This window comes from Sinohyriopsis cumingii, chromosome 8 (assembly GCF_028554795.1).
Source record: "Sinohyriopsis cumingii isolate HCF-2022 chromosome 8, ASM2855479v2, whole genome shotgun sequence".
NCBI classification, from domain to species: domain Eukaryota; kingdom Metazoa; phylum Mollusca; class Bivalvia; order Unionida; family Unionidae; genus Sinohyriopsis; species Sinohyriopsis cumingii.
The window spans coordinates 97,959,397-97,978,556 of NC_142968.1; the positions used below are offsets into that span (position 1 = coordinate 97,959,397).

At 34.9% G+C, this 19,160-nt stretch overlaps 1 protein-coding gene across 1 annotated transcript in view; it reads left to right on the top strand.

Moving 5' to 3' along the window:
* Positions 1 to 19,160, top strand: part of LOC149794208 (uncharacterized) — a 73,443-nt gene that overhangs the window by 42,510 nt on the left and 11,773 nt on the right. Inside the window, exons 8-9 of the mRNA XM_089966542.1 lie at positions 348 to 645; positions 17,691 to 17,873. Coding sequence (XP_089822668.1) covers positions 348 to 645; positions 17,691 to 17,873 — 481 coding nt within the window. The remainder of the gene's footprint in view (positions 1 to 347; positions 646 to 17,690; positions 17,874 to 19,160) is intronic.

A 19,160-nucleotide genomic window follows, 5' to 3' on the forward strand; every position in this document is an offset into this window, starting at 1 on the left:
GACTCCCACTCACCAATCTTGTCATCAGGGCGAGAATCGAATTTCTTAAACAGAAGTTACACTACCCTCCAAATTATACCACAAAATCTCAACTCTATGGAATAAATTGGTGCAGGAAATTCTCCTGAGTATTACAGCGTCTCACAATCTCAGGTAAACGTAATGTAAATGGATGGACCCACATAATCTCTTTTCTTCAAAGACGTAGGGACAACTTTGTTTACCAAATCATTCATTAAAATTCATTTGTAAGTTGAAATGTACACTTTGATATCCATTCATTATGAAAAGAACACTCAAGATAATTCATTGATTAACTTATTGATTGATCAATTGATTCCTCTCAGAAATGCCAAACCAGTTCAACTCATGACCATTCGTCGACTTGCTCCGTGTGCTGTGATTCAGACTTCTGCAATAATCACTGTAACCAAAGTGGCATTCACATCAACCCAGCAGTGACTACAAAGTCACCCTCTACTGCAATGGAAACAGCTTCAAGTGGAAAAACAACTCCAGCTGTTATTACACATCCAACTGCGACAACGACGACTGTTATTAAACACCCAACAACGACAACGTCAACGATGACGACGACGACAATCACCACCACCACCACCAAATCAAAAAGTACTGGAGCACCAGGTAAATTGACATGTATCCCCCTAGTGTTTTCAGGAAGGACTACGTTGGGTGTTAAAGCTTTGTTGTTGTAGGGTTTAACGCCATTTTTCAGCACACGATAGACTATACATGGCGGCCAGTATTAATGGTGGAGGAAGAACCCGGGAAAACCCCGGAAAGAACCACCGATCCACGAGAAGCTACTAGCAGGCTTTCTCATACCCACATTGGCTGAATCCGAGACTCGAACCTAGGCAGAGGTGAGATGGCAGTGAACCGTAACGGAGAGCGCTTTAGACCACTCGGCCACTCGTGGCCCCGGTGTTAAAGCTAGGAAGCGTTGAAACAGCTTTGCGTGATATTTAAGGTATACCTGAATGATATGTACAACAATCGGGAATCTTTGTTAGACATTTCACTTCTTGGAAAAAGATTATTCATATTACAAAAAGCCATCTGACTTTGAGCGTCGACCTTAACAGCCTCATTTGTAGCCCAGCACTTAACAGTGGAAGTTTTATAACTGATTGATGATTAATAGCAAAATACTAATCAATTTGGTTTTCTTTTCTTCTCTTTCCCCAGGTTTTGGTAGGCCCACATGACCTGAAATTGTCAGCGATTTCGGCGGGTGGGGTGGGGGGTGGGGGCTAGACCATCAGTCATATCTTGATTTGAATTCATGTATTGCTGCAGTGTTTAACCTTTCTCTCCCCTAATTCCCCTCTCCAGGGGCGGATTAAGGCTCACTGGTACCCTAAGCACTGACAAATCTTGGTGCCCCCCTCCTTTCCACGCTGACCGACAGAGGTCAGAGTGCACTGCGCCAGCAGTGCTCCTTGTGGTACACCTGGGAAGATAACCCTAGGGTGCACCATGATCAAGAAACAGAACATTATGATCAATTTGCACTAGTTTTATCATTTTTTTTTACAAATCTTCATTCATTTTTTTATCTTTTCACCCTTTTCTCAACTTTGTGGTGCCCCCTTTATCCCTGGTGCCCTAAGCACGTGCTTAGTCTGCTTAATGGTTAATACGCCCCTGCCCCTCTCCCCCACACACCTTAACCCTTCTCTTTCGCTATTTGCTCCATTCTTCTGCCTGTTCTTCTCGCGGTTTAATTTAAAAATAATTGCCAGTCATGGTCAATTTAAAATAATGACATTAACTTACAGCTGTAACTCAGTATTCTTCAGCGTATATTTTCAGCAACCACTTGCATAGTCTGGTTCCCTGCTTTGGGGGAAGGGGACATAAGAAGATGGTAACCAGACTACTACTCAGAACCTTCTCTCTTTCTCTTTCTCTCTCTCTCTCTCTCCATTTTGGGGCTTTGACCTTCGGTTAATACTTTTGTAATGTCCATGTAAATATATCAAAATACATAAGGCTAGGAACATATTGGCCAGTTATGGGACTTTAAAAAAGATGCGTCTGCTTCAGACGGACATACTTGTGAAGAGAACCACGTTTATCTAAGATAATTTGATTACGTACTTAGCAGCAGAGAGGGTGAACAGACCTATTGCTGAAACGTCGTTTTGAAAACTAAGACCTCATACGAAACAAATGATAAATATAAACACAATAACGCTAAACCAAAGCCTCTAACTTACCGAGAGTTTCTCTAATTGGGTTAGTTTTTTTTTGTTACTTCATTTTTGTCTTTAATGTTTTTTTTAAAATTTGCTTGTGTGTTTTTGTTTACCCAGTGTACGTTTCATTGAGTTCGCTCCCTCTCTGCTGTTATAATTAAATCATTATTATATCAATAATGGCACCAGCTATGGAGTTTTATACAGCTCGATTGGCTCGAGAGAGATTAGAAGCAATCAAATAATTTCTTCCCGTTCGTGATTCTGTTAGACAAAAACTACAAGAACGTCAAGAATCTCAAGTTGAATTTGCAGAAGGCACAGAACTAAATTTAGACCTTTTACAAAAGTTACTGAAAGAGTTGCAGAGGTTACTGAAGGTCTTCTTCCATCAGTAAGACAAACTGCTGAGCAAACTGAAAAAATAGCAAAAAGAACTAAACAAACAAAAAAGATTTTACGAGATCTTCCAACTGAGATAGCTGCAGCCCCCCCCCCCCGTAGATGATAAAATACTTGAAGGTATTGGCAAAGTTCATACTGAAATAGCCGATGTCAAAAAAGATCTTCACCCAAACCTAAAGTAAGAAAAGAAAACATTGATCTGATTAATAAATGTAGAGATGATTGTATCGAAGAACTTAAAATACTAAAGAAGAAAAATTGCATAAAAATATATTAGAAAGTATATTTAGTAAATTCTGATATTTTAAAACCCGTTTATGAAAATGTAAATAATAATAATACTACTAGATGGATATATCGCGTATTTTACAACAAAACCAAGCCAGAGAAGATGATTTAAGATATACAAGTCTTGTTAAAGAAATACAAAGACTTTATAACGAGGCACTGAAACAAAAACCTCCTCCACCGCAATTCCCCCAGCAAGAGCCTTCAGATCAACTTCCTCAACTGCAGTAACAAATATAACAACAACAACCTTCTTCACCGCAGCAAGAGATGATGTTGGAATTTGAAAAGTCTAGAGAGCGACTTAAAAAGCAAAAGTAGAAAGATCACCCTTAAGACTTAAGACTATGGAAGAAAAAAGCGGATGAAACAAAAAGTGAGGAAGAAGGAGCAACCGGAAGTGGTTTTTCTACACAAGGAAGTGGTTTTATTGCTTGTCCTATCAATGTTCTTTCTGATCGAAGGAAAACGCGCAGGAAATAATTCTCCAGAAATTATTAATGAAATATCTGATATTTGTCGAAGATTATTTATAGGTGATGTTATAGATCGTAACAGTTATTGTTCTCTCAATAATGAAATCACTGATGATTATTACAGCGACTAAAACAATTAATTAATCAGCATGTAATTTAAAAATGATTATACACAATGCTCAACGTAGTCCTGTAATAGTTAAGGCAGTAAATATTCACGATTACCAACTTATAAAGCGATTTACGGGGATGGCCTAGGTGATGTCGTTATGGGTTTATTGAAGAGAATAGCTCCAAAAGCAATACCGATTGCAAAACAACTAGGCATGAAGGCTATTGAGACTGTTCGTAATAAAGGTATTAGTGCTATTGGTAATGTTGCCGGTAAAGCATTTTCATCGATCAAAGAAAGATTAGTTCGAAAACCACAACCAGTAAAATTACCCAGTACTGAAGTTATATCTGCAAATATCAGTAAAATAATAAATCAAGCTGCAAATGAAAAACTAGCAGAATCGGCTGTTAGTGAAGTTGTTCCTACAAAGTTGACTAAAGAAATTATGCCAACAGATACAAGTTTTATTTCAGGAAGTGGTCTTCGTATTAGACGACGATAGTTATAATAAGATGTTTAAGCGTATATCCGATCCAGCGTTCGATATGGATGCGCCAATTCTTAAAGATGAATCCATACGCAATTATCAATTTTATTATTATGACGCACGTGTACCAAATCAGCGTGGTCGAACCGAATTGCAAGTTCAAGATACAAGTAGATATTTCTTACCTGCTGTATCATTTATTGAAATAGAAGGAGAGCTTGTAACAGATGTTCCTCTTAATGCAGCATATGGAACTAATGCCATAGTTGGTTTTGTTAATAATGGTATTTTGGAGTTGTTTGATAGCGCTACGTACATGATTGACAATAAAAATATTGAAACAGTTAAAAAAGATGTTGATACTGCAACAACGATAATACATTTAGTAAGATATTCAGATAATTATGCAAGGTCAGCTGGACCGTCAATGTTGTGACCAGTATAATATAAGACGACCAAGAAACAATGCAGGCCTTGCTGACATTGATGCTGAAAACATGATTTTTAACACCAAACCAAATTGCAATTTAGGATTTGCTACACGTAAATCAATGTTGGAGTATGGTCGTAGAAGATTTTCATGTGCGATTCCATTATCACACATCTTTGGATTCTGTAGAAATGTCAGAAAAGTTATCTTTTGAGCGAAACATATAGTTGTACTTGTAAGAAAGGGTAACGATAATGATGTGATTTGCCGACCAGCCGCTGTTTCTGCTGGTAAAGTAATATTATTTCAACTTTCACTGTGGATGCCAGTAATGACTCCATCAATTGCTGAAGAAAACAAATTACTTTCTTGTATGGATTCACGTGGAAAATCATTGTAATCATGGTTAACAATGACCAGATATAGCATTCAGAGTAATATTGCTGGGTTATTTACATGGCATATTGTATCACAACAAGGAGTGTCTGCGCCAAGGCATATATTTATCGCTTTACAAAATGCTGAACGATTAGATAATCAAGAGCGTACTCATATGATATTTGACAATTTTGATGTTAGTGAAGTTTCTTTACGGATAAATGAACATCAGGAACCATCTGAAGATATAACTTTAAATTTTGAAAATAACTAAATAGCACGTGCATATCATCGGTTAATGAGATTTATGGGACGTGATCAAAATATAGATACCGGTTTGCATATATCACAGTTGAATTTTAGAAATCTGTATCCAATGTATTACTTTTCGCTGGAACATCTTGATTTATCTAGACAATCACTTTCGATCTCGTGCAAACCCAGCTGGTGTTGTTAATTACAGAGCAATCGCTGTTATGCTCAGCGACAAATCAATGTTACTTGAAGATGTTGGTGGACGAATTAGAGATTTTGATGCTCCCGTAGAAAACACGTAATTAAATCACTCATGATATTTATCAGTGTCATATCATCATGTTAGTGTCAGTCTGACTACCGGTCAGATTAAAAAGCTTAAAATTGCGGATTAAAAATATCACTAAAATACGATCAGATCACGGGTGGTCAAAATAAATTATCATTGTCAGAACGTCAACTCAGCCATTTCCATAGCACCAAACAATTAAAAACAGGGTTAAACTCAGTCTTTCTGCTGGTGGGATTAAAAACTAAATTAAAACAGGTGGTATTTTCCACCTTTTACAGCTTTACCGGCATTAATAGCCGCTGCATCTCCAACCATTGCAAAACCAGCTGCACTTTGTGTTTTAAGTGGTGTTGCTGGACATGCTGGTAAAAAGCTAAAATAAAAAATAACAGGAGGGAGAATTAAAAAAGGGAAGGGGTTTAAGATTACCAGGAACTCCTATCGATACGGAAAAGGTCTGAGACTTCCAGGAACAATTCGTTAATCCGTCCAATGTTAAATTATGATTTAATTGATGCTGATAAAAATTAAATATAATTTTTAGAGGAGTTTTTATGCGTGATCAATTACCAAAAACAACCAAATAATATTGAAACATGAATTATTAATCTTGACAATAGTTCAGGGCCTTGATACTCATTGGGTTGCATACGCGTTTGATCCGCGAGGTTCTATTTATTTTGATTCATATGGGCTTCTTCCGCCAATACAATTTTAAAATACGCCAAGAATATTCCATTTTGGTGTTTAGCATTGCCAACACAAACACTAACTGATCGGCCAATCGTGGTTGTGAAGTAAATAATGAATTAAATGTTATATCTTCATCAACATTACCACCTCATAAAGGTGTGCACGATTATAAAAGTAGAGTTTATCGTTTTAAACAGATCTTAAAGTATAATGGTTGATATTTACGGAAGATCTTTTTTTCTATCAAAGACAAGAAAAAAAAAGATGATATGGATTTGTCAAATTTACGCGATTAAAGATGAACTCGCTGATATTATGAATATTTCAGGAGTTGATAAAGACGAAGTTGCTATTTTTCAGGATAAATATGGTATTTTAAAGACGTGTAATATCAAATGGAATGGCATAATTCGGAGAGTTCTTTGCGCTACTACGGATAATATTCCAATATTTACTGATGACGGAAAAATTAGAGTCTCAAGTATATCAATCGCTCTATTAGAAATGAAATTGCAAAAAAGCGTTGCTAATCTTTTGCGATCTATCAGTGATATAATGACAGGTGAACTCAGCGTGAATGGAAATAAAATAGTTGTTTTAAGAGATCTAACATCTGATGAAGATGCCACAACAAAAAAAATATGCAGACACAGTAGATACTAAATTAACCACGCTGCGAGCTTAGTATGACGCTCACGTAAGTATGTTTACAAATCTTCGTAGAATTTTTCGAAAAATTAATGAAATCGCAATTCTTTGCAAGTCCGTTGACTGTTTACGTAAAACTCGTTCATATTAAGACAAATCTCGGCGATATTAAAACAGATATGTCAGACATTGAAACGATTAATAAACGATTAGGAGTTATCAGATATCCAAAATCATTTTCAGAGCAAATCACGATAGCGCAGAGTAATATCGATGATATTATAAAAAGACTAGAAGATGTTATAAGTGGAATTCCTAACATCGTTAAAAAAAGAATCTGATTAAAATTCTCCACAAGCAAATGATCAACCTGGTTTATACAGTAGCTTCTGACCAAGCATTATAGTCACCACTAAATAAAACCATTAAGCATCGCCCTGAGGTTATCGGTATATAAAGGCTCTCAGTGATCGGTGTTGTAACATTTATAATATCTACGCAATTTCACGGCGTTATCCGCTGACTCCTTCAAGTGGATCTCCTGGATCTATGTTAGTTAGATCAAAACGACGAGGAAACATTTACTGTGGAACCCGAAGAAAAACCTCGGCTTGATTTATTATTGGTGTCTTGAATTAGTAGCTAGATCCCCACCTAATTAAAATATAATGAGTATTCCGATCAACGTTCGACGTTTTAAATACAATCAAGCACGTGAATGGCAAACAAAATTAAAAAATATCGTTGACGAGTATACAGTAAAAGTAAACAAATATCGCAGCCGTGTAGTTATCGTTCACATAATTGTGTATTCAGCGTCTGATGTTATTGCTGGATTAGGCGTATTATTATCAACAATAACACCATCGATAGCGATGACACCAGCAGTTGTAATTTGTGTGTCAGCTGCGACAACGATTGCCGGTATCCTTAATATCATTGCCAAAAAAATATGCAGGTGCACAAACACAAAATTGCATGATTATATAACAAAATTACATACAGTGACGTTAGAATACTCCAAATTAATTATCCTCGTTATTATCAACAAATGTTAGTGATTGAAAATATCAGATTTTGCGTTCACGGAGATGATTAAAATCTACAAAGAAGCAATGCCTGTGAGTGATTTAGAAAATCGGGACTTAAATAATGTCAACTCCGAACGAATTACTTCAACAAATTGTAACGAACACAGCTCCAACAAAAAGAACAATGATATAAGTAAGCTGAACTAATCCTGAATTTAATGTTAACTTTCCAACTGCAATTCCAGCGAAAGAAATCGCACTAGCACAGTTACGAGTATACCATAGTTGGCTAAATATCAGATCAAAATCACTCGGTGGATTACAGGCGAATAATTCGGTTGTATTTTGCAAATAAACTAACGATGATGAAACACCAGACTGGAATCTTGTCGGAATTCTAACAGGCATTTCTCAAATCGAACAGATCACTGATGAATTAAAGCGCATAACAAAATATAAAATCGTAAGAGAACGCAAAATAGCTACAACAGTTCATGAACCAACTTTATCATCTGCAATTGAGATATATTCTCCAGATTACGTTGTAGATATTTATCAGTTTATATATTTTTCACATCAACGATAAAAGCCTCGGATTAATCAAATAACAGTTGTATTTAACGATGTAGAATATAAACAAAAATTTAAATAAATAAATAGTAATTATAATAGTAGTAGCAACTACCGGAGATATCTTAACTTGACAGATTTATCTTCCTCCAACAATAATGAAAACTTATTTTTTCTTTATATTTTTTCGAAAAGACCGATTTGGTAATATTTATTGCTACGTGCTGAACCGAGCGCTGGCAAATATCAAAATATTTGCCAGCCGCGTTCATTGAATGAAAGATAATTTCTTCTACAGTTTCTGTATTTACAGAGTTAACAAGTATTGCAATTTCGAATGTTTACCAGTAATTCCAAATCTGCTGCTCTGGCTTTGTGTAATAGCTCGCAAATTATATAAAGAGTTATTGAGTTTTTGAATCTATAGGATCGATCACAAGACAGTCTTCGAGTACCCCTTGAAAACATTCGTAGACGAACATATCACTGGAAAAATGTTTATTCCCTTTAGTATTGATCATGAGATAACTAGTATTAGTGACATTACCGACTGTTTTGTTTTAGTCGACCGTGCCTGGTGATACCATCACGGGACGCTTCATAATTCGTGATGATGGGATGACTCGCAAATTCATTTTGTTCCATTTATATATCATATCATTTGTTTAAATAATAATTTGTCTAAATCCTTATTTTAAATCTAGCTAGATAATCCTTCACATTTCTTATAACTTTAACATTTATTGTCATTTTTATTTTTTGATTATAATATCTTTTGAGCTCTTTTTTAAACACTACATTGCACACATAACTGCGTGTTTCCTCTACCTCCAACACCACATATCAGACACGGTTTAGGTCCCAAACTCCCTCTCCATACACTTTGTAAATGATATCCGCAGAATTCGTTTACACAAGCCCTGTCACAAGGAGTGATTGAGCCTATCATAAGCCACCTGCATTTGTTCTTTGTTTGAAGCATTATATATATATATATATATATATATATATATATATATATATATATATATATATATATATATATATATATATATATATATATATATATATATATATATATGTATATATATATATGTGTGTGTGTGTGTGTGTGTTTGTGTGTGCATATATATATATATATATATATATATATATATATATATATATATATATATATATATAATGTCTTAATTATAATATAAGCCTTCTAAAATAAATTTAATCTGAACAGAATATCCAAGATTTATCGACGAATAAAAGTTTGATTAATACTATTCATGACACCAAGTAAGAATTTAGCAAGGATGGATCATCTCATGTGTGGTGGTTCAAAATCATATTCAACACCGTGGTGTCGACAAAGTCGTCGATACTACAATGAACGACAAACAAGCGGCAACTATTATTAATTATCTCGACGATCAAAGATATTTTTTCAGAGTAAAGTTTAATGTATTAGCAGAAACAAACAATACCTGGATTATCAGTGACAAATGTGACCCTGTCCTTCATAATGAAAAAAATTGCCTATTAAGTGAAAAATCCAAACCAGGAATGTTGACTGGAATTGACAAACCATATTATGAAAGAGCGTATCCTGTAACCGCGGTTATTTACGGAATTTATCCGATAAATGATAAACCCAACGTTAATAATCTAAAGCCGATTAAAGTTTAAAAAATAAGTTGTGTAGCCGAACGAGTAACGGAACATTTTACAAACGCAATACGTGGAAATGGTTTAACGGATAAAAGACGTAAAATAATAAACTATTGGGGAGAAAGAATTAAAGATACCGGAACATCTGTCAGGGGCGTCGCTGAATTAGGAAAGAAATTAAAATTCCTGATAATGGCAAAAACAATAACCGGAGAGATTTTTACGAATCAAAGTATAAATCAGAAGTAAATTCGATTGAAATTATTGACCATAATGCGCAAGCGTGGACTAATGCAGTAACAATATTTCCACGAAATCGAACTGTTCAATTTTATCACGGAGACATATTTGATTTAGCTAACGAAATAAGTAAGAACCATCCTGTATCAGTGTGGTTATATCAAAGTTCAGATAATAGAAATAGTGATCAGTTTGTGTGGCCTAATTTATCGTACAGAATCTCTCCATCAAAAGATGAAAATATTGCGTTGAAATATACCCATGACGATATTGAACGATGAGTAATTGTTTTACTGTTCAGGTACTGCTCATTTTGCTAGAGAGAAAAATTCGTGGAAACCAACACGATTGGATTTTCTTGAAGAAATACAACGCAGTTGTGTCGAATACGGATACTGTGGATTATGGAATACGAAATAAGATTATCGAGATGTTATTTCAGTTGATATGGTTGCATGTTTCCTGTGAAGTATTCTTGGAATGGGAGAGTGTTCTAAGTTATTTGAGTGATTTGGACATCCCGCACACGAAATGACCTGAGTATCGATAAATGGACCATTACCAGATTTTGATTTGACTGGATTCGCTTGTACCGAGTCATTTAAGTTCGCCAAAAATCTTCATCCGATTTATTATGTCTGGTTTGGCAAACATTTTTCACAAAACATGTGGGCACCAACCTTATTACGGTATATGCTTGATGTAAATACACTATTATTGTTAACAGTAAGTGAAGCAATTATATCATGTCGTTCGCAGAAGTTTGGTTCCCACAACAAAATATATATTCCAATGATGAAAATGAGAATAAAATCGCAAAAGATCACGTCAGAAAATAAAACGGTAAATTCACCCAAGGAGGACCATATGATCATAATTGACATTGTGCAAGATTGATTATAGATGATGCTGAACTAGATTTTATAATTGCTGATAAACCGATAAAAAATACGTTAATAAATCGGAGTAATGTTAATTTAACAGACGAAACTAAATTAGGTACAATTGTGAGTGATATTAATGGTGAGTCGCCGCAATTTACTCATTCTAAATCTTCAGTGCTTGCGTACGTTTCGATAAATATATTATCGATGATAAATACAGTTTATGAGTTTGATGCCAGTGTCGCTACGGATTCATTTTATATCAATAAAAAATACAGGATTGCTTGAACAACTACATATCGGTACTTAATGCATCATGGGGTGAATGGATAATAAAACAAGAAAATATACTTAATTATTCTGAATCCGCCGACGTTGAAATTAAGGGTATTTATTACCAAAAAAATCAAATATCAAAATTGTCATCAGTACCATCTGTATTTGATACTGTAGCTAGACATAAAATTTTATCTCAATGGACCTGGAGGTTATAGTACAACAGCTGGTGTGATTGAATTATTCTTGTTCAGAAATAGTTGTATTAACACCTACAAACAGACTCGCAAGAGAAATGAAAGAAATATTAGATCACGCACTTATCATTCTTTCGAAGGAAGGGAGATAAATGGACTTCTGAACGAATGGGAGAGAAATATATTCCAAGGAGTATTGATTGAGATGAAATATGTACTGTTTCATAAGAAATATTAAAAATATTTCTTGATTGGTTATTGACAAACAATACTGCTGTAATATTGTGTGGCGATCATGTCAACCACCACCTTTTGTTTTCAATTGTCTCCACGTAGATGGCTGAGGAATTTTGATTTTTATTATGAAGAAATAACTAATGATCATAGAACACTTGATCCAGAATTAAGAGGATTTAAGAAAATAATCAGACTTAAACCAAATAAAATTCAATGTGAAATAATGTGTGAGATAATTTCAGAAACTTCTATGAGCAACCTATGGAATGTATGGAGACCAATTGATTTGACTTTGCAAGTAGAAAGATAGTTCATGATACACTTCAGCAACAATTATTTATGTTACATAAAGAAAAATGTTCAAATCTAACCGCAGATACGTGTCAACAGAATATCGATGTTTATATATCAGAATCGTCAGATAAACAAAATCTTGTATTAAATATTGTTGTCTTAGTTCCTCTCAATGTTGTTGACAAAACTCAGTGGACGCTAGGGTACGCAATGACTATTCATTCATCACAAGGATTAACTATCTCTGATACAAATGTTTGGATCATCTATGATCGTACCGAATGGTCAAATTTAGTTTATCTCGCAGTGTCTAGAGTCAGACAAATATCTCAGCTGCGGAGAATTGTCATAGACTTCACAGAAACTAATACAGATGTTATTGATAATGATATAGTTAGAAATTTTTTTAGTTATAAACAGTGTAACAAAAAAATAAACACGACTTTGATCTCGATGCTGAATTTATCATGACACTGAAACAACAGCAAAATAATCATTGTTCGAGCTGTAATACAGTAATGTTGTGGCAGTATTCAAATAATAATCCAAGACAATTTACCGTAGACATAATTATTAGGAATTTTGGTCATACACGCAAAAAATGTAATGCTGACCTGTCTTGAATGTAATCGTCGTTGAGGTGCTAGTTTAAGTAGTAATTATGTGTCTTCAGGGATTACTTGTAATTGCTCGCTTACAAATCCACGTTGAGGAGCAGTTGAATCTAATCTGTAGATTGCAGGTCTACCCGTGGATCTTACCACACTAGAAATTGTCTGTGATGTAATACTCCAAATAGGATCAGTCGCTCTTTTTTTACCGCCTTCAAGTTCACCGGGTTCATATCAATACCTAACAGTAACATTACCTGACAATGGTTTTTTTAAAATTCATGTCGTTGAATTGGTATATGTTTTTTTTTTTTTTAAATCGCCTTAACGAGTTTCATGGCAGTTGTTCGAGTAATTTCATTATTTATTGCAGCTATCACACTTGGTAATCTTGCAGCCCATTCGTGAGATCTCGTATCTTTCTGAATTATTTCCTTTGCATTGTGATATCCAAGTAACCGCTCAGCAAGTGTTGGATTAAATAGTTCAACAATTGCCTGATCACGATGAATTGCAGTATGTCCTCGTCTGATTTTGACATTATTTTTTCATCAGAGATGACACTGCACCAAGAAAGTCTCTGCCAGGATCAATCTGTAGTAACTGGACATCGCAAGGGTCCTCGTTGATAAATATGTTCAAAAGCAGATACAACTTCAGCTGCTCTTTTAGTTGATAATAGCTCTGCTTCCTTGTATCTACTTGCAACGTCAGCGACAGTTAATGCGTATTTGTACGTACGAGATTGAAGTCTTATAATTTTACTTGTATCATGTGGAAAAAATATAATATCTGCTTGATGAACTTCATTAGGAATGCTGACATCAAAATGTGCATGCTGAATGTTCTTAGGTGGTGGTAGTTAAATTTGCCATATTGCCTGTCGTGCTAACCAATTTGCAGCAACAGAACATGTAACATTTGGCTCCGAATACTAATTTCCCTTTCATCGCAGATCTTACCAAGCAATTAGCTAATGATTCTCTGAAAGATTTTTTTTATAGAATTTAATGCATGAATTAACTTCACATCTGCAATATGTCGTTGTTGTAAATCTGGATTTCTATAGGCTACATCATGAATGTTTTATCAATCGCGTTTATTGGATATTCACCAGGTCTTGGTTAATCTCGCTCGTCAAGTCGAATATCAAATCGGGTTGCAGGATCACAATAATTATATCCAGCAAGTTGTTTTTCTCCTGGGTATTTAGTCCATGGAGTTTCTGGTAATTTTCTTAATGAAGTAGCGATATCACCACAATTTTATTATTAGAAATAAACATTTACATTTATTTGTGCCACATTTTACACACTTGCCTGTAAGTGCACGCTTTTTATGTTTTGTTATTATTGTTTTAAATCCACTTGTGGGGGTGGATGCTCTACCTCGAACATAACATAGATTCATATTATTTATTATATTTCTACAAGATGGATGTCATTGATTTCTCAGCGACACGAAAACAAGAGACAGTAAAACATATTTCAGTATTATCGAATTCCATCAGACTGATTATAATAGGTCCATATGAGTCCGGTAAAACGCAATTATTACTTAATTTGATAATGAGATGGCTCAAGTGGGATAAGTTATATTTAGTAGAACCGTCAGTTGATGATCAGCGGTGTTACGATGTACTTAAAGATTTTAATGAAAATGCAAAGTTGTTAAATGAAGATGGCGATGACATTATTAATCTTATAACCGATATTGATGAAGCACCATTCGTAGACGACCTTGATGGATTTATGAATAATTTAGTTGTGCATGATGATGTTATGCTTGACAAGCAAACAAATCTAGCAAGAATATTTTCTCGTGGAAGGCATATAAATACAGATGTGATTTATGTTACTCAACGATACACACAGATACCTGAAATGATCAGAGATAATTGTAATATTTTAGTTGTGTTTAATGGAGTTGATACACATACTCTGAGAAATATTCATCAGACTTGGTGTAGTAGGGATATGGACATGAATAAGTTCAAAAATTTCTTTTCAAAAATACAATCTGCTCCGCACGGATTTTACCAATAAATTTACATGATTCCAGAGCAAGATATCGAGTAGGCCTTGATAAAATATTTGGTTGATATAATAATGATTTAATTACAAAGCAGAGAGGGTGCCACCTCATTGAAACGTCCGGTGGGTAAACAAAAACACACATGCAAATTTAGAAAAACACTAACGACAAAAATAAAGTAACAATAAAACTAACCCAATGATAGAAACTCTCGGTAGTTAGAGGCTTTGGTTTAGCGTTATTACGCTTATATATTTCATTTTTTTTCGTATTAGGTCTTAGTTTTCAAATATGCGTTTCAGCAAAAGGTCTGTTCACTATCTCTGATGCTCAGTTTAAAAAAATTATTCTTCCCCACCCAACATACCATATTGATTTATAGCTTTCTCAGTGACGTCACACGGACTCGAGTCACAGAATTTCCGGAGTTGTACGTAGCCGGGGTGGGTGGATGAGTGGGTGGGATATATTATGACATGTACATTTAGACTAAATATCTTGATATCCGTTGAATCGAAGCAGATCGACATTTTCAGATATTGCATAAAGCATCACACTGAATAATTCTGAGGTATTTGGTATGGGAACCAAGGTCTATTATTAATCCTCACGGTACTTGTTAGTGCTGCAGGCTTCCACAAGAGAGCTTCTAGTACTAATATTAGTACTCCGATAAATCAACCCCCCAAAAAAATCTGTGTTGATTCTGATCGACGATATGTGGGTGTGATGTCACTTGTCCATTAAAATATGCAAATTTGCTGGATGCAGATCTTTCCGGAAGAAACCTGCGTTTCACTTTAGACACATACGGGTTATTGGTAATATCCATATCTAGCCCGAACATTCAAAATGTCCACAGGTCAGAGGGCTATGCTATTCCACATGGATTTACAAATCACAAACATAGGTTTTGCTCCAGAAATGTAATTTCATTGCTACCAAAAGAACAATTCAGCCGACGGGAGCTCCACAAATGCGAGAATTACCGGTAAGTGTATAAAATGTGCAACGAAGTGTGCAGTCAAAATTGATTGCAGATTTTTTGCATGTTTTAATCAATAGGTGATATCAGCCCCTAACGACCAAACATTAACATCACGGGTAAGGGGCTGATTGTTCGGCCATTAATATTAGTAACCCTGCTTCGTGGACGGTGAACTAACATTAGCCGCTGTCCATCAACCGAGCAGCGGCTTTTTTTCAGCCTTCTATAAAACGTTTGAACATATTCCTCACATATACTGAAGGAAAATAAAGACTACTCATATTTAAAACCAGAATTGCTATATGTCATTGTAGAAATGAGTGCAAAATATTCTTTGCCTCATTTTCCGATATTTTCCTATGATGCGCCTGCCACGTGAGTTCAAATGATACCTGCTTCCATTTTCAAACTCGTTTTCTGTATGCCATATAAGGATCTTGCTGCCTTATATGGAAACGTAAACGGATAGTATCAAATATGGTATGCATTGATAGCATATCGCAGAATATCTATGGAAAACAGATTTTACTTAACATGTTTTTGCTCTATTTGTTACTTAGTTTACGACCATATAGTCGTAACACCACTATACAAGATTCTACTATAAAACACGACAACCGATGTTGACAATCTTTAATATTCTTTTCCTTTACGTCAGAGCCATTCGAATTTCTTCTCGCTACGCAAGTCTGTTAGTGAAAATGGTTGTCATTCAAACGTTTTTTTTTAGTAGCGATACCTACCTATTTGTTATGGGTTTCTGTAAAAGAATGCTTATTGTTTACTTTCTTATTCTCAGTAGTAAATGCACATAAATGTATCAGAATTTGTATACTTTGCTGATATTTTAGGATTTAATACCTCTTTATAAAGAATGCATCCTATGGACCTGGCAATTGGTAAACGACTATTATATGTTATTATTATCCACTCTTTAGATAATGCATGCCACTGAGCTGGCATTGTTTACTACTGTGATATTTTATTACTGAATACCTTTTTCTCTATAATGCATGCCACAGAGTTGGCTATGTTCAAACTACTATGATATTTTATGATTGAATCCCTCTTCCTAGATAATGCATGCCATGGAGCTGGCAATGTTCTAACTACTATGATATTTCATGATTGAATCGATCTTTCCAGATAATGCATGCCATGGAGTTGGCTATCTTCAAACTACTATGATATTTTATGATTGAATCCATCTTTCTCGATAATGCATGCCTTGGAGCTGGATATGTTTACTACTATGATATTTTATGATTGAATCCCTGTTGCTCGATAACGCATGACATGGAGCTGGCAATGTTCAAACTACTATGACATTTTATGATTGAATCCCTGTTGCTCGATAACGCATGACATGGAGCTGGCAATGTTCGAACTACTATGATATTTTATGATTGAATCCCTGTTGCTCGATAACGCATGACATGGAGCTGGCAATGTTCAAACTACTATGATATTTTATGATTGAATCCATATTTCTCGATAATGCATGACATGGAGCTGGCAATGTTCGAACTACTATGATATTTTATGATTGAATCCATCTTTCTCGATAAAGCATGACTTGGAGCTGGTTATGTTCAAACTACTATGATATTTTATGATTGAATCCATCTTTCTCGATAATGTATGCCATGGAGTTGGCTATGTTCAAACTACTATGATATTTTATGATTGAATCCATATTTCTCGATAATGCATGCCATGGAGCTGGCTGTGTTTACTCCTATGATATTTTATGATTGATTCCCTCTTTCTCGATAATGCATGCCATAGAGTTGGCTATGTTCAAACTACTATGATATTTTATGACTGAATCCTTTTTTCTCGATAAAGCATGACTTGGAGCTCGCTATGTTAAAACTACTATGCTATTTTATGATTGATCCCCTCTTTCTCGATAATGCATGACATGGAGTTGGCTATGTTTACTGCTATGTTATTTTATGATTGATTGCCTCTTTCTAGATAATGCATGCCATGGAGCTGGCTATTTTCAAACTACTCTAACTCACCTCTGCATCAAAATACACAGAGAGGCGGTAAATTTTACCACTGCTGATCGCCGATGCCGAAATGAGCATGCACACCTGGTTTGGATCGATAACGTCATAAAAGCTATCGACATTGCAAGAAATCTTCCACATTCAGGTGAGTATAATCAATGTTTGATTGTTTATTAATACACTGAAAATCTTCAGACTTTGAATTTTATTGTGTGAAAGAGGTATACAAGTAGACTTGATAGTTATAAGGAAACATAAAGAAGTGGCTTCTTCCTAGAGTTAAAAATGAAAGGTTAGAGCAGTAGTGGGAGAAGTGACTAATTTTCTTTCAAGAAATAAACATTTATTGTATTAATGTAAAGGTTTTTAATAGGCTAAGCTGCGATCAACAACATTGGTTTTGCATGATATGTACCAAATACCTTATCTGTGTCTTTAAGACATTGCTGAAATTGAAAAACAAATATTGTTGAACAAATAACACTATTTTGCACACACAAATGTTTTTCTGATACTGATAAAAATTGACATAATGACATCAATATCTATCCAAGAAGAATCTGAAAGAGAATTTTAAAGAGAACTTTGCATTTATGCAAACATTTTATTTCTTGCATTCATTATTCTTTGACTATATATTTACTTCTGAATCGTGCATTTATTTGTTGATTCCATTAAATATTTGGTTGCTTTCTTCCTTGCTGACCAACATGTCCTACAATCCTTTCCTATGATCTGTATTTTCTTGCTTGCTTGTTTTACCATGAAAAGTTGACAATTTGCATAAGTCTGACACAAATGCACTATTGATTCTAACCCCTTAAAACAATAAAAGTTGCCCTGTTTGGCCTTTTTATAAACATTAGTAAATGCAATTTCTGCCGATATTTCAACCTGCCTGTGTGAGAAACATCATCATCAACAACAACAACCTCAACAATTAAGATCAGTGGATTAAACCTGAGTCATCATGTCCCTATGCCAAATAAATCAACCCAGGCCGGGCACTGGACAGATAGATAAAGTGCTTAGCTGACCATTTTCAATAATTGACACATTTCTTTAATGGGACAAGTGAAAGCTGGCTATGAAGAGGGTCTCCGTATGCCACATGGTTTCTATATATGAATGTTGTGCATAAAGAATCTGTGAGATGTTCACTCCAACGATAAAGCCTACATTTGGCGATTTAGAAATCTGGGTACAATTATTAATTTATAGGAAGTACACATAAGAATACTAGACTGGAAGCGATTGTTCTCAGTCCAAAATACTACCCAATCACATTAACTTCAGGATTTAAACCCCGTTATCTCTAGAATCCAGCCATTTCAAAAAGGCAACAAAAGTTGTCTTTTATATCTTTGTATCAAATAGACAACGAAAATAACATATATAGGAAGAATTTCAAGATATCTTTATATTTACATCC